A 16,052-nucleotide genomic window follows, 5' to 3' on the forward strand; every position below is an offset into this window, starting at 1 on the left:
GTCCATCCTCCAGGAAGCATGTTGTATTGGGGCAGCATGTGTCCAAGAATCACAGATATCCGATCCTGGTCAACTCTTCATAGACTTCTTGGTCTTTGATCTTCTGTAGCTCAACCCATCAGTCATCTTGGCAGCAGTGGCTCTCTTTTTGAAGTTATGTTTGCAGACTTGTTAATCAAGCACTTCAATCTTTATCACACCAGGCAGTATGGAGCCAAGCTCTACTCCCCTGCCAGGGGGCATGAATCAACACCCTGCTGGGTCATATTGCAACTTCCAACTTAGGCCACCTGGCTGAATGAACCAGAAAGTAAAACTCCAGAAATATGATATTAAACTATGTTGCCTTCCAACAACTGCCAAACTTTACACACTAAGCCCCAATTTACACCTGAGTGTTTTTCAGAATTTTTCTCCTCTACTCACTACACGGAATTATATTCTTTCTACTTGTCCCTGTTGCCTTCCAACAACTGCCAAACTTTACACACTAAGCCCCAATTTACACCCGAGTGTTTTTCAGCATTTTTCTCCTCTACTAACTACACAGAATTATATTCTTTCTACTTGTCCCTGTTCACATTTGTACACTCAGTCACCCTATGCACAAAAAAGTACATCTTTTTTTTTTTTTTAGCGTAGTCAACTATTTTTGGCTCCGTAGGATTCAATAGAAATGCCCGTAAATGCTAGTTTTCATGTATTTTTACGCCTGAAGAATTCCTCTCCTGCAATCAAACTGCTCTCCTCCCATTGCCCAGCCCAGGAATCAAACTTCTGAAGCTTGATACACATGAAAAAAAGTCTATAATATGTCTATATAATGCCTGAAATACATCAGAAAAAAACCCTTCAAAATCATCAGGAACACATCCTGCTTACACTCTGTGAATGCAAGCAAAGTGATTAGAGTTAAAAAATGAACTAAATCGCACTAAAGTCCTTTCATCAAAATCAATAGGTCCAACTGATGCATTTTGGGAGCCAAAATATTCCCCATCACTTTCCCCCCAACAGGGCCTCTATTGTATGCAGGATCGCTATTTGGTGGAATCAGTTGGATAATATAATTGTGGTACTTAAAATCTCAGGAACACTCTTCGGCAGCTAGCACTTCCCACACCAGCTGTCCTGTGAATTCAAGCACCAAAATGTTATTATCCATCCAGTAGCCATTCTGCATACATCACAAGCTCTATTGAAAAAGGCAGTTTTGGGCCCCTGAAACACTTTGGCTGTATCTACCAGTCTTGTTAAAATGACTTTATTGGAATAAACATTTTTTACATTAACCTCTTGGAGTGGTGTTCTTGTTATTTACCCTTTCTTCTACTCCACCCTGAAGTTGCTTTGAAAACCCGTCTTAAAGTGTTACTAAACCCAGGACCCTGCATTCACTATATTTGTGTCATGTACACAAAAAATGGAAATTCAATTATTTTATTTAATATAAAATGCTAAATACCTTTTCTCATCAGCAGTAAATAGCAGTCTTATGATTTCTATCAGTGTCTGGTTAAAGCTTTTAGGAGGAGTTTTCATTCTTCTCTGGCTGTCCTATGAGGCTGCAGGACCCTTGACCATCTGTCTGGACAATTCTGATGATTGGCCCTGTGCTGATCACATGCTCCCTCCTAAGAAAAAAATAAACTCTCTAACAATACATACCAAACTGAGTATGTGCAGCTTGTCCTCAAGGCTCTATTCTATTAGGAGATGGATTGGGGACTCTGGAAGAAGGGGGGGATCAGAGGAGACAGGATCAAACAGCCTTTTTACACAGTGCAGGGGATTAAACCCTTAGGTGCCACAGTGAGTATAACAAGCATGCTTTATTGCATATACAGACTGTTTTTACTGTTGTGGGTTTAGTAACACTTTAACAGCTGCCTGCCCAAGGTTAAAACGCCATAGTTCCCCAATTCTACATTACCTTTGAACAGAGCTTTTTTTCTCAGAGAATAGGTGCAGGAACTGCACCCTTCTGAGTCACTTCTTATCTTAGCCCCCTAGCCACCTCTTAGCACCGTTCCTTGGTTTTATCCTCTACCCACCCCTCAGTACTGCCCCTTTTAAAGAGTACAGAGCCAAGTATAATTTTGTGGTTCTGAGTAATTTGTATGAAATTTGTTAATGATAGCAAGAAAAGTAGTAAAATATATTCCCCACAGCCAGCAGCAATAGACCCCCCCAGCAACAATCGATTCACTCAGAAACAATAGACCCCCCTAGCAACAATGGACCCCCACAACAAAATACCACCCAGCAGCAACAACAGATCTCCCAGCAGCCAGCATCAATAGACTATCCAGCAGCCAGCAACAATAGACCCACTCCATCAATAGTAGATCTCTTCCAGCAAATAATTGACCCGCCAGCAACAATAGACCGCCACTCAAAAATAGATCCGCTCCAGCAACAATAGACCCTCCAACCCACCTCAGCACCCCTTGCCATTACATACCTTCAGTGTTGGAGGTGCACCCTGAGGGTGTCAACTCTCCATTTCCTCAAATGATTTCACGCACTCCCAGCACCTAGTAGTGCATAGCAGTATCAAATAACTGAAGCTGTTTATTTTCCGCTTACCTACAGGACTGTTATTGTGGAAGCTGGTAGGGCAAACAGTGGACAGGGCAATAGCTGTCAGATTTCAGGTGACCACTGACCCCTACCACTCAATCTGAAGTGCCAGGCTTAGACAAATTAATGGTAACTAAGGGAGTAAAAATAAGCGTTCGTAAGTAAGTTATAATATTTTAAGAATATTCAGATTCGTGTGTATAGCCTATGGATCTCTTTAAAGCTTAAACAAACTGATATGTTTTTATTGTTTTGACTTCTTCTTGTAAAAGTATGTAAAATGTCAGGTGTGAACCTATGCCATCTTCCTTATCTGTGTAATATAAGCTCATGGCTTACCAGCACTTCTGAATGTCATGTTTTGACTTATCGATACAAAGTTGAAATAAGAGGGTTTACTGGTTAGGAAATCATTTACATTGGATGTGTTATCAGCTGTCACTGGAGCACATGCAGTGTTCAAGAATGAGCATCTAAAGCCTGGTACACCCTTCATTTTTTCTGTAGAACAATATTTGGCCCGTGTGTACCAGGCTTAAGATGTGCTGATAAGTGTATTATGTAACCTGTGCCTGTTTTAACATGTTATAAAAAAAGAAATGCCATATGAGCGTTTCAGGTGATAATGTTCCTCAGTCTAAATGGTCTCTGTAATTTCTGAGAATAGGGAAATGGATTAACAGCATCATGTCTTACCTAGGGGCACCTACATTTTCCAGTTTCAAGCTGTATTTTATGCGGAAGTTGTGGGTCAATGCCAACCCGGGAAAGGATATTAAAGCTGATTGCATATTTCACTATCATCAGGTTAGTAATACCAACAGCAAAGTCTGAGCTGGGCTGTTGTAATTAAGAGAAAACTAAAATAACTTTGATTTTCTAACGAAATTTTATATTCAGGAGCTTCCAAAATATTTGCGTGGTTACCACCGCTGCTCTGTAGAGGATGCTACAAATCTAGCTGGCCTGATATACAAAGTACAATACAACAACGACCGTACCCAGCTTGCAAATCTAAATAAGATCCAGCGAGATTTAGTTCCAGAGTACCTGCTGCGCCTTGGTACACCAGAAGAATGGAAGAAGGTCTGTAGTGTATTTTTTCTGCAACTTTAACTGCCTTTAAATGATTCCTGTAGTATCAAAGGATTTGCTGTGAAAAATTGTTTTGGAATGTAACTTTTATTTTTTAATAAGGCTGTCATTAATGTGGTGGGCCAGAAGTCAAGCACAGAAGTTGGGAGGGGGTGTACCGGACATGATGAAAACTGCAGCTAGCTTCTGTTTATATATCGGAGTTCACCAGCTATCAAGCCTTCTGCTGAACTTTCTAGGGTATCGGAACCAATAGTCAGACATTTGGTAGTGTCTTTTATTTAAAAATAATGTGTTTTGGATAACAGGACTATGTTAGGATTTCTAATTGTATTGAGGCCAGTGACCTTATTGTGGAGATTTTCCATACTTCAACTTGCATGGCTCACAGAATAGATAAGCACAGACAATAATACAAATATAGCCAGTCTTGACAAGTATTGAGGGTATATATTTACTAGAAGCATGCCCAAATGGAATTTGTATTGTGCTTATTGATGTAGCTTTATGCCGCGTACACACGACCGGACTTTTTTCGGCATCAGAGGTCCGACGGAACGAATCCGTCTGACAATTCAATCGTGTGTGGGCTTCATCGGACCTTTTCTGTCTAAAAATCTGATGGACCTTAGAAATAAAACAAGTTTCAAATCTTTCTGACGGACTCGATTCCTATCGAAAAATCCATCTGTATGCTAGTCTGACGGATCAAAAACGATGCAAGGGCAGCTATTGGCTACTGGCTATGAACTTCCTTATTCTAGTCCGGTCGTACGTCATCACGTTCGAAACGATCGGACTTTGGTGTGATCGTGTGTAGGCAAGTCCATTTCGTTGGAACTCCGTCGGAACTCCGACGAAAAGTCCTTGGGTGTTCAGTCCGACGAGAAGTCTGCTCGTATGTACGCGGCATTACTCATCACAATCCTGACATAATGGATCTTCTTTGTCCACATGAAACCTGGAAAACTTTACATGACATTTTGCACCAGTCACCCACTTCTCCCAAAAATCTGTTTGGTTCCAGTTTTTTTAGGTATCCACAACACACGGTATATCTCCCACAGTGCAAAGTGAGAAAAAAAAGATCTATTTTTATGTAGAATTCTATTCAAATATTAAAAATATTCAACATTTAAAACATCTTAAAATTCATACACAGAGCAAGCAAGAAAAGCACGCTCTCAGCTACTCAACATGCTTATTCTAAAAAGACCCCATGTGTTGTGGATTGCTAGAGAAGCTGGAAGCACATACTGGAATACCATTTTCCACACAAAACATGAATTTTCAGGGTTAGGAAGGATATTCTTTCAGCAACCAATTACGAATAACAAACTGAAAGTGTTTTTAGGGTAAACCTTTCCATCCAAAATAACTTGTAAAACAGAGGCTTGAATGATGGCACCCTGGAGGTACATGAATATTTTTTAAAATTTATTATGTACCCCAAGAGAGGTAACATCCAAGGCTCAACACTTGACATGAGAGTTTAGTGCTGGTCTCTTGTTTCTGTGCCTCACAAGTAATAACCTTGCCTAGTAACCTAATTGCAAAGAACAGTAGGGGGCTTTGAAGTCTACAGTGGGGCAAAAAAGTATTTAGTCAGCCACCAATTGTGCAAGTTCTCCCACTTAAAAAGATGTGAGAGGCCTCTAATTGTCATCATAGGTATACCTCAACTATGAGAGACAAAATGTGGAAACAAATCCAGACAATCACATTGTCTGATTTGGAAAGAATTTATTTGCAAATTATGGTGCAAAATAAGTACTGGTATTTTGTCAATATCAAAAGTTCATCTCAATACTTTGTTATATATCCTTTGTTGGCAATGACAGAGGTCAAACGTTTTCTGTAAGTCTTCACAAGGTTGTCACACACTGTTGCTGCTATGTTGGCCCATTCCTCCATGCAGATCTCCTCTAGAGCGGTGATGTTTTGGGGCTGTCGCTGGGCAACATGGACTTTCAACTCCCTCCAAAGGTTTTCTATGGGGTTGAGATCTGGAGACTGGCTAGGCCACTCCAGGACCTTGAAATGCTTCTTACGAAGCCACTCCTTCGTTGCCCGGGTGGTGTGTTTGGGATCATTGTCAAGCTGAAAGACCCAGCCATGTTTCATCTTCAATGCCCTTGCTGATGGGAGGAGGTTTGCACTCAAAATCTCACGATACATGGCCCCATTCATTCTTTCATGTACACGGATCTGTCGTCCTGTTCCCTTTGCAGAGAAACAGCCCCAAAGCATGATGTTGCCACCCCCATGCTTCACAGTAGGTATGGTGTTTCTTTGGTTGCAACTCCGCATTCTCGCTCCTCCAAACACGACAAGTTGTGTTTCTACCAAACAGTTCTACTTTGGTTTCATCTGACCATATGACATTCTCCCAATCCTATTCTGGATCATCCAAATGCTCTCTAGCAAACCTCAGACGGGCCAGGACATGTACTGGCTTAAGCAGGGGGACATGTCTGGCACTGCAGGATCTGAGTTCCTGGCGGCGTAGTGTGTTACTGATGGTAGCCTTTGTTACGCTGGTCCCAGCTCTCTGCAGGTCATTCACTAGGTCCCCCCGTGTGGTTCTGGGATTTTTGCTCACCGTTCTTGTGATCATTTTGACCCCCACGGGGTGAGATCTTGCGTGGAGCCCCAGATCGAGGGAGATTATAAGTGGTCTTGTATGTCTTTCATTTTCTACTTATTGCTCCCACAGTTGATTTCTTCACACCAAGCTGCTTGCCTATTGCAGATTCAGTCTTCCCACCCTGGTGCAGGTCTACAATTTTGTTTCTGGTGTCCTTCGACAGCTCTTTGGTCTTCACCATGGTGGAGTTTGGAGTGTGATTGTTTGAGGTTGTGGACAGGTGTCTTTTATACTGTTAACAAGTTCAAACAGTCCATTACTCTAGTCTCCGTTTTCCTTATTGTATATTATATCTGGTTGTTTCTCTTTTGTCATTACATTTTGTACACCAAGCTGTATGTCTGCCACATACATGTTCCCCCCCCTTCCCTTTTTTTTTTTTTTTTCCCCACAACCCCCCCCTTTAAATTGATCACCTACTTACTACTCCCCCTAAATTATTCATCATGTTACTGATTTTTTCAGTTGTTACCATAGGGGACCATGTACTGGACACACATTCAGCTTGGTTGGTTCCTTATTGGAACCTTTTCTTTGTTTATATATCATTTGTTTTTGTTTGCTACATATCCTGTGTTAGCATTTGCATATCCATTATTTTTGTTAGGTCTTTTGTTACCTATTGCCCTTTTTTTTTTTTTTTTTTTTTTTTTTTGTTCACGATTCTGCATATTACAACTAGTCGCATACAGGCCTTAAGATGCCTGTCTGCCTGTACTGTAGGCTAGTACACTGCTGAATATTCGATCATGTTTGTCCTCTTTTATATATAAAAAACACCTCTATCTCCAAGCATCACCCAGTTCCCTCGTATATATATATTTCTCTAAAGAAACCACTTTGATCTAGTATTGGTGAGTGTTGAGCCTATACCTTCTTTATTCCGTCCAATACTCCTTATGCCTTTTTTTCAACCTCCTTTTTTACTCCTCCGTGTTTGGATGAGTATTGTAAATATTTTCGATGGGGCTATTGTGACGAATCCCCCCCTTTTCCCCGCCGCCCCCCCCCCCACCCCGAGGCGTGGGTGGCCGGAGCGGCTTTCTTTCCCTGGGGCGGCGCCTAGGGAGGTACTTGGGCGGTTCTCCATCTTACGCCCACTGCCTCCATGTTGCCACTCCGGTGGACATGCTCAGTCCGCCGGGGTGACACTTCCGTGCCGGTGGAGCGGGTGTGCGCGACGTTGCTCCAAACGTCATTGCGCTCGCGCATGCGCTGTTGGGGCGGCGCCGCACATCCCCGCTTCGGGAGGTCTGTATAGGACGTCTCAGCTGACGGGCTCCATAACACAGCTGTGCCTCATTCTGACGCCAGCTGATTGGAGCCCGTACACCACTTAAACCAGCCTCACTCACTCACTGCTAAGGCGCTACACACGCCAGACGCTGGGTTGTGAGGCTGTCTACATGTTCACTTGTTCTCCCTAAAGGTATGTGATTTCTTTTATTCTTCCTTTATTTCTGTTTTTACCCTAGTATTATTGTCTCAAGCGTAGTACTACCCCTTCCCTTAGTCCTATAGTTATCATTATTATTATTTCTTCACTACTCCCTAGCCTGCTTTGGTCTCTGTCCTTGCAGGCGAATGTAATTACTCCCATAAGAAGCATTGTAGCAACATAATTGTTTCTCATATACTTCCCATATACCAGTGTGCTACACTTAAATAATCTACCCTAGCTGCTCGGATGTACAACTTTGGTACCCCTTAATATCTATGCATACCATATATTCATTTATAGGTATGCACTCTGTATTCATTTATTATTATTCTCTACCATTAACAACTACATATTAATACTCTTATATATATACTTTTTTTTTTTTTCCCTATGCATTCCAATGCCAGACCCCTCTCATCAATCATTATTTAGTATACTTTTCGGTTGCACCGAGTCATAAAGTTTTTTGCCCGTACATGTAGCACTTTGATTATCGTTATTATGTACATCAGTCTATCTATTTATTCATTTCATTTTTTGTTTCGAACTATCTACACTGGATCTTTTCGAAAGTTCCTCAAAAAACATTTTTTCATTTTTTAGAGACGCCTTCCTGTGACCTCAGCATACCGCTCTGGCCTGCGCATGCCCGGGTCGGGCGGGACGGGAGCACTGACATACTCCTCTATAGAGATTGCAACCTACCTATTTGCAGCCCCCACTACCTATGAATAAGCTTCTATACTTGCTATACTACTACTGCTCACTCCCACATCCTGCCCTTTCTCTGTGGTTTTCCTTGCTTTTAACAAAAATCTCCTTTCTACAAGCAAACAATTACATCCCATCAGGTAGGTGATCAATTGATCATTTTAACCTATCATTGGTAGTCCTACCACATTTGACTCCCTCCCTTTTTTCATTTTTTTCTTAATCAGTTCAGATGAACCCTTCTTTCTCAACTATGCCCCTGAAGAAGGACTTTATAAACAAAAAATATCCCGAAACGCGTCGGGCTTGAGAAGAGCATTCCACCATTACTCACTATTTGATGTTCATCATGTCCACTATGTAGTTCTACTATGTTACTCTAGATATCTATTGCTTGTTTTTTAACATTTGTATTTTTCAACACGAATAAAATCATATGTCTTTTTACTATGTATAACGTCTTCTACCTTTATACTTTTTCTTTATCTATGCAAGTGCCGGGAAAGTCCACTTAGGGGAACCCATTGTTTTGTGTTTATGCATTTTTGGACGTGGCACGGCTTTCCTCCTAAACAAGTTGGTCACCCTCTCTCTGTTTAACAAGTTCAAACAGGTGCCATTAATACAGGTAATGAGTGGAGGACAGAGGAGCCTCTTAGAGAAGAAGATACAGGTCTGTGAGAGCCAGAAATCTTGCTTGTTTGTAGGTGACCAAATACTTATTTTTCACCATCATTTGCAAATAAATTCTTTCAAAAATCAGACAATGTGATTGTCTGGATTTGTTTCCACATTTTGTCTCTCATAGTTGAGGTATACCTATGATGACAATTACAGGCCTCTCTCATCTTTTTAAGTGGGAGAACTTGCACAATTAGTGGCTGACTAAATACTTTTTTGCCCCACTGTATATTTCAGTTGTCCAACTCGCATTTCTTCCGCTATCTGCAGTTTAGACACACATTCTATGCTCAGTTTGGTACCTTCAAGATTACCCTTTGGGCAGGTGACCTGGAGGCTTTGCTCCATGATGACACCTTATCTAAGGCACTGTCAACCATATATAAGCAACTGTTTATAGACACAGGTGCAGTTATGTTGGAATGCCTCGTTGGCCAATGTCCCCCAAATGGATGGTGATGATTGGGATAATATTTTGGAGGCCCCCTTCATTAGACTGCTATCTGCTAGAGATCACCTTATTCATTAAGTTCCTGCACAGAATATTTTTGACCATGACCAGGATATCTAGAATCTATCCTTCAGTCCTCAGGTTGCTGGCATTGTTCTTCTCCCAATGCCAACTTCATTCATATATATTGGGAGTGTGCAGCCACCCAGCAATACTGGCTTGAGATTGTCCAGTGTATTCAGTCGGTCACAACACTAGTAATACAGCCTTCTATTGAAACCTGTTTACTGAGTTTGATGGATTCCCTATCCCCCACAAACGTTATACGCACCTCACTTTATTATTTTTCTATGCTAGGAAACTCATCATCCTCTCGTGGAAAAAAAACACAGCTCCATCCTTGTCTACCTGGAAAGCACTGATAAATAAGGCCTTGCCCCTTTACAAAGCTACATATGCCAACAGGGGGGGTACTTGCCAAATTTGATAAGGTTTGGGTAGGGTGAGTTAACTCTGTGTCTACAGTCTCTGATTAATATGTTGTACCTTATGATCCCACTTGTATTGGTACTGCCTTGCCTGTGGAGCCCATTAGTTGGTCTTCTGGGTCTCTTATTCGGGTCACCTTTCCTGAGGTGACCATTTTATACAGCTCTCTTTGGCCCCTTTCACACCGGGACAGTTTGCAGGCGTTATTGCGCTAAAAATAGCGCTTGCAAACCGACCTAAAACTGCCGCTGCTGTTTCTCCAGTGTGAAAGCCCGAGGGCTTTCACACTGAAGCGGTGCGCTGGCAGGAGAGAAAAAAAACTCCTGCAAACAGCATCTTTGGAGCGGTGAAGGAGCGGTGTATTCACCGCTCCTAAACCGCTCCTGCCCATTGAAATCAATGGGGCAGCGTGGGAATACCGCGCCTATACCGCTGCTGTAGCGGCGCTATGCGAGCGGTTTTAACCCTTTTTCGGCCGCCAACGGAGGTTAAAACCGCACCGCTAGCGGCCGAATACCACAGCTTAAACGACGGTAAAGTGGCGCTAAAAATAGCGCCGTTTTACCGCCCACACCCCCACCACCCCAGTGTGAAAGGGGCCTTTGGGTCCACTGATGTTGGTTTTGTAATCTGTTAACTAGCAGTGGTGGATTTGTAACCCTTGTAATAACCACTGTGTGCATTTTATTTGTTTTTGTTATCTGTAATATGTGAGAATGAAGATCTTTGTTATGCTGGCTGCTGGTGCTGTAGTGGACAGTCTGTAACTATTGTTTAAATGTTTTTACTTTTTGTTTAAAAGCAATAAAAAGAATTTTCAAAAAAATAACAGTATAGAGAGGGCTAAACCCTGCTTCCCTTTCTGAGGTCGGTATTTGTGTATTAATGCCCTAGGATTGGAGGCATCTGAATATATTTTCTGAATATATTTCACAGAATACTAACATTTTTTTTTGTGTGGACAGAACATCATAGTTGCTTATAATAAACATGAGAAGAAAACAGTGGATGAAGCGAAAGTGTCATTTCTAAAGCATATTTGCAGATGGCCAACATACGGCTCTGCCTTCTTTGAGGTCAAGGTGAGCATATAGAATATAGGTTACGTTGAAACTTCTGGGGCTACAGACTGTTCTGGCTATTCAACTATCTGAACGAACATGTTCCAGGAAGTTTATATACTAGAGTGGTTGAGACTTAACAACATACAGGTTATAGTGAGAATGGACTAAAGAAACCAGAAATCCCACAACTGTAATCAGTGCACACCACAGTAAAGATTTTCTAAAACATGTCCCATTCCATCACATATTCCAAAAATAAGAGAATTATTGCTAATTTCATGACAGTGGGTAGAACCATATAAATCATTCTTTTATGCCCAAGACAGCCAAGTGCACATCCAGAACCAGGGGAGTATAGTGCAAAACATAGCCTGATATTATAAAAACATGCATTATATAACTGCATAGAGGCTTTTTGACCATCATCAGTGCAGTATTTGGAAACCATGGCTTCTAAGGTGTAACACTACATACTAGTTGTTTATAATAGGTTTAAAACAAGTAGCATCCTAACAAACATTTTGAAAATAAACAAAAATTTGTATGTGGTCCAGCTACATTTCTATTCTATGGTCATTCAGTTTGGAAAAACATTGGTAATCTTTGGAAAATGTTCTTTATTTCTTGTGTTATTATTTCTTATATAGAATTCAAAGTATACAGTTGCCCACCATTCTAATTTCCAGGGGCAATCATCATTTTGAAGATTTTTTCCCGAGATGTTTTTGTTTTGGTGATTATCCTAATTTTGAGCTTCAAGCTGGCCATACATGGATTGAAATTTGGCCAGTTCATCAGTGACCGGACAAATTTCGATCCATGTATGGGCAGGGTGATTGTACAGAACTCAATCTACTGATTGAGTTTTGTAGAACCACCCTGTCGAATTTTTGCCACTTGATCAGTGTATTCTGATGGCGGGGCTGTCAGAATAGAATAGTTCAGCGGGAAGGATACCTCCAGCCACATCAAGTGTCGTTTTTTTTTTGTTCAGAAATTACTAATTTATGGGCTGCCTCGGTGTCACATCCAATTTTTGTCTATGTATTAAAGTTGTGCTGGGGTTTTACAGAGTCACTGTCTTTTGAGATAGCACTGTTTATTTGTTTAATTTTATGCCCCTGGAAAACGACTTTTAAATGCTGGAACTAGGATAGTAGGTTTTCTCCAGGATACAGCAGATTGACAATAACAGTATCTCACAAAAGTGAGTTTTCTAAATATTTTATTATTTCTTTTCATGTGACAACACTGAAGAAATGACACTTTACTATAATGTAAAGTAGTGAGTATACAGCTTGTATAACAGTGTCAATTTGCTGTCCCCTCAAAATAACTCAACACACAGCCATTAATGTCTAAACCGTTGGCAACAAAAGTGAGTACACCCCTAAGTGAAAATGTCCAAATTGGGCCCAAAGTGTCAATATTTTGTGTGGCCACCATTATTTTCCAGCACTGCCTTAACCTCTTGGGCATGGAGTTCACCAGAGCTTCACAGGTTGCCACTGGAGTCCATCACCTTTACCCTCAGCTTCTTTAGCAAGGCAGTGGTCGTCTTGGAGGTGTGTTTGGGGTCATTATCATGTTGGAATACTGCCCTGCGGCCCAGTCTCCGAAGGGAAGGGATCATGCTCTGCTTCAGTATGTCACAGTACATGTTGGCATTCATGGTTCCCTCAATGAACTGTAGCTCCCCAGTGCCGGAAGCACTCATGCAGCCCCAGACCATGACGCTCCCACCACTATGCTTGACTGTAGGCAAGACACACTTGTCTTTGTACTCCTCACCTGGTTTCCGTCACACACGCTTGACACCATCTGAACCTGATAACTTTATCTTGGTCTTATCAGACCACAGGACATGGTTCAGTAATCCATGTCCTTAGTATACTTGTCTTCAGCAAACTATTTGCGGGCTTTCTTGTGCAACATCTTTAGAAGAGGAAAAAATATGAAAATGAACCAAAGCGCCAAAGGATGATAATAAGTGAAAAAAACCTCATGTATGTGTTAATATGGATAAAGAAAACAAATTGCTTTACCACATAATTGGAGAAGCTGCAGTATGAAATTGGTGTAAACAATTAATAAATGATAAAAAGTATACCGCGCTAAATGCTAAAAAATTACATACAGGTAATAGATATAAGTGATACACTGGTAACAATTAATAAAATTAATAAAACAGTCCCCAGTGAAAAAAAGGTGCTCGTGCTGGTGGAACAGTATCCAGTGCTGTGACTTAATAATAGATGAATGATTCCGTGCTTCTTAAGTGCTTAGCAAAATGTCATTTCTTCAGTGTTGTCACATGAAAAGATATACCGGTAATAAAATATTTTCAAAAATGTGAGGGGTGTACTCACTTTTGTAAGATACTGTACATAACATAGTCCGCAATAAATAACTGATGTTGATAAGTAGTCTCCACACCACACGAAAAACATGTCACCAATTCCCCAAAGGGTATGCACTCACCGACACTTATTGCCTCACATTCTCATGCTCGGCTCAAAGGCAATGTACCCCTCAGGGTTGTGGATACTCCAGTACTGATCTTCAATAGGTGATTTACAGATCTCCCATATGTATATAATAAAAAAGGACACTACAATAGTGCAATCCCATTTGATAAAATTATAAAACTTTCAAATATTGCACACACATGTAACACATAATTGATTTCTCTTTATAGCGCCACTGTTTACCTTACATACTGTATTGTGTTGGTGGATCTGTGATTAATTAATATCCTTGATCCATGTAAATTTATTTTTTTGCACTGAGACTATAAAATACATATTTCATTTTATTTCATGCAGCCAAAAAAATATAATTTCATTTTTAACAGTTCTCATATTTTAATGTAATTAATGCATTTACAAAACTAGCCCAGGACCCAATGGACTCTTTAGTGCTCATTAATAATTACCTTTTAAAAGATGTAGTTCTTACCGAAGACCTATTTTTTAAATTTTTAGATACTTTCCCTTAGTTCAAGCCTTCTATGAGAAACTACAGAAACTGTACTTTTGTGCTGTCAGTATGAAGATTATATCCATAAAACTAGAGATTGTTGCTCTGAATGATGTGTGATATATTAGTGGGGAAAATTTTTTTAATAAAGGTTTCTTAATTATATAATTTTTTTTGTCTTGTAGCAATGCTCCGACCCATCATACCCTGACATTGTGCTCATTGCGATAAACAGGCTTGGAGTATCACTTTATCACCCAAAGACAAAGGTAAAATAATTGGGTCTAATGTACAGAGGCTTCTAATCTCAGATAATGCAGCAGGAGTCCCATGCCTTCCTTGTGTTTTTATTCATCTTAAAAAACAAATGTATTTAAAACATATCCTAAACACGATATATTAGGATATTTAACACCTACAACTAGAGATGCACTGAAATTTCGGCTGCCAAAACATATCAGCCGAAAATGGTGTTTTCAGCATTTTGCCAAAAGAGGTAAAATAATAATGGCTCTGAAAACGCATGTGATTTTGCCATGATTTTGCTGCGATTTTAACATGATTTTGCCACAAGTTTGCCACGATTTTGCCATGATTTTACTGTGCTTGTAGTGTGTTTTTCATAGGTCATGTGACTCAAAAACCACATCACAAACGTAACACAGGTGCGTTATTGATGCGTTGCATGCATTTAAACAGGAAGGTGCATTTTTGGTGCGTTTTTTTGTACAGTAGGATGTGTCAGTAGCCTGTTCAAGATGTTTTTTGTTATATGTATTTTATATTTTAAAAGTTTTATTAATGTATGGGTATTATTGGGTAGAGACCCTTTATAAAGATGTTGCAGTGTGTGCAATCGGCCTCCCACAGGTTACATTGACAAAACACGTAGGGTGGGGCAAGGACACTGACGTCACTGCGCATGACAAAAATTGTATTTGCAGCTCAGACTTGCCGGCCAGAGACAATAGGCAAACGATTGAGCTGTTTTACCCAAGTGTCGGGATAAAAATGTGTGTGGAAATAATTTATTTTAAATAAAAGGCTGTTTTATTAAAAGATTTTATGTTATGAAAGCTCTCTTTCTCCTATCCTCCGTTTATGTATGAGGACACGTTTGCCAGAGTGGGTACTGTAAGGATCTGCTTTTTGGAGTGGAGCCAATTATCACTGTGAGATCAGTATATGTGCAGTTGCTGGTTTATAACTTGATCAGCCTATGTTTCTGGTGAGTGCATTTATTGAATGGTGAAGGATCACATCGGGTGTGATATGCACAGTGGCATGAAGAGCACTTTTGGAGAAGTTTAATCACATTTATTACAGTAGATATTTTGGCACATACACATACGGACTTATTTTTTGATGTATAGTTTTTTGCAGCACTTTTTATTATGAGCAGATATATGCACTATAACACTTTATGATTATTTATTTGATTGCATATACATCACTTTATGATTCATATTTGTTATGAACACTTTTTTTTTGTAAATTTAAAAAAAAAATTGCATTTCTTGCACTAGCACTTTATATAGGGTTGGTAGGACACAATACAATAAGAGATATTCATGAATTATTTGGGGTGTGGTAGCATATAACCTAGAGGGTGGGCTGTGACCCCCGTTTGGTTTCACATAGTCTGTGGCACTGTTATTTTTACTCTTAAAAGTGTGAAGACATACATAGAATTTAAAAGGATGCATTTTTCCTGAGCTAAAGGTGCAGATAATGGCCGACAGTAAATTCATATTTATTTAAATTCATGATAATAATTAAAAAGTTGAATATAATACAATTATATATAAGAAAATATATATTTTTTTACACTGTAATTTTCGGTTTTGGTCTCGGTTTCGGCCAAGTGCATCCCGGATTTTCAGTTTCGGCACTAGAATTTGCATTCAGTGC

General features: G+C 40.1%; 1 protein-coding gene across 2 annotated transcripts in view; it reads left to right on the forward strand.

Annotated features, from left to right (window-relative positions):
* Positions 1–16,052, forward strand: part of MYO7B (myosin VIIB) — a 422,737-nt gene that overhangs the window by 384,175 nt on the left and 22,510 nt on the right. For both annotated transcript variants that reach the window (XM_073625783.1, XM_073625782.1), the window contains 4 exons: positions 3,284–3,390; positions 3,484–3,669; positions 11,064–11,180; positions 14,327–14,410. In XM_073625783.1, coding sequence (XP_073481884.1) covers positions 3,284–3,390; positions 3,484–3,669; positions 11,064–11,180; positions 14,327–14,410 — 494 coding nt within the window. The remainder of the gene's footprint in view (positions 1–3,283; positions 3,391–3,483; positions 3,670–11,063; positions 11,181–14,326; positions 14,411–16,052) is intronic.

The sequence above is a fragment of the Aquarana catesbeiana genome, linkage group LG04 (genome assembly GCF_042186555.1).
Source record: "Aquarana catesbeiana isolate 2022-GZ linkage group LG04, ASM4218655v1, whole genome shotgun sequence".
NCBI classification, from domain to species: domain Eukaryota; kingdom Metazoa; phylum Chordata; class Amphibia; order Anura; family Ranidae; genus Aquarana; species Aquarana catesbeiana.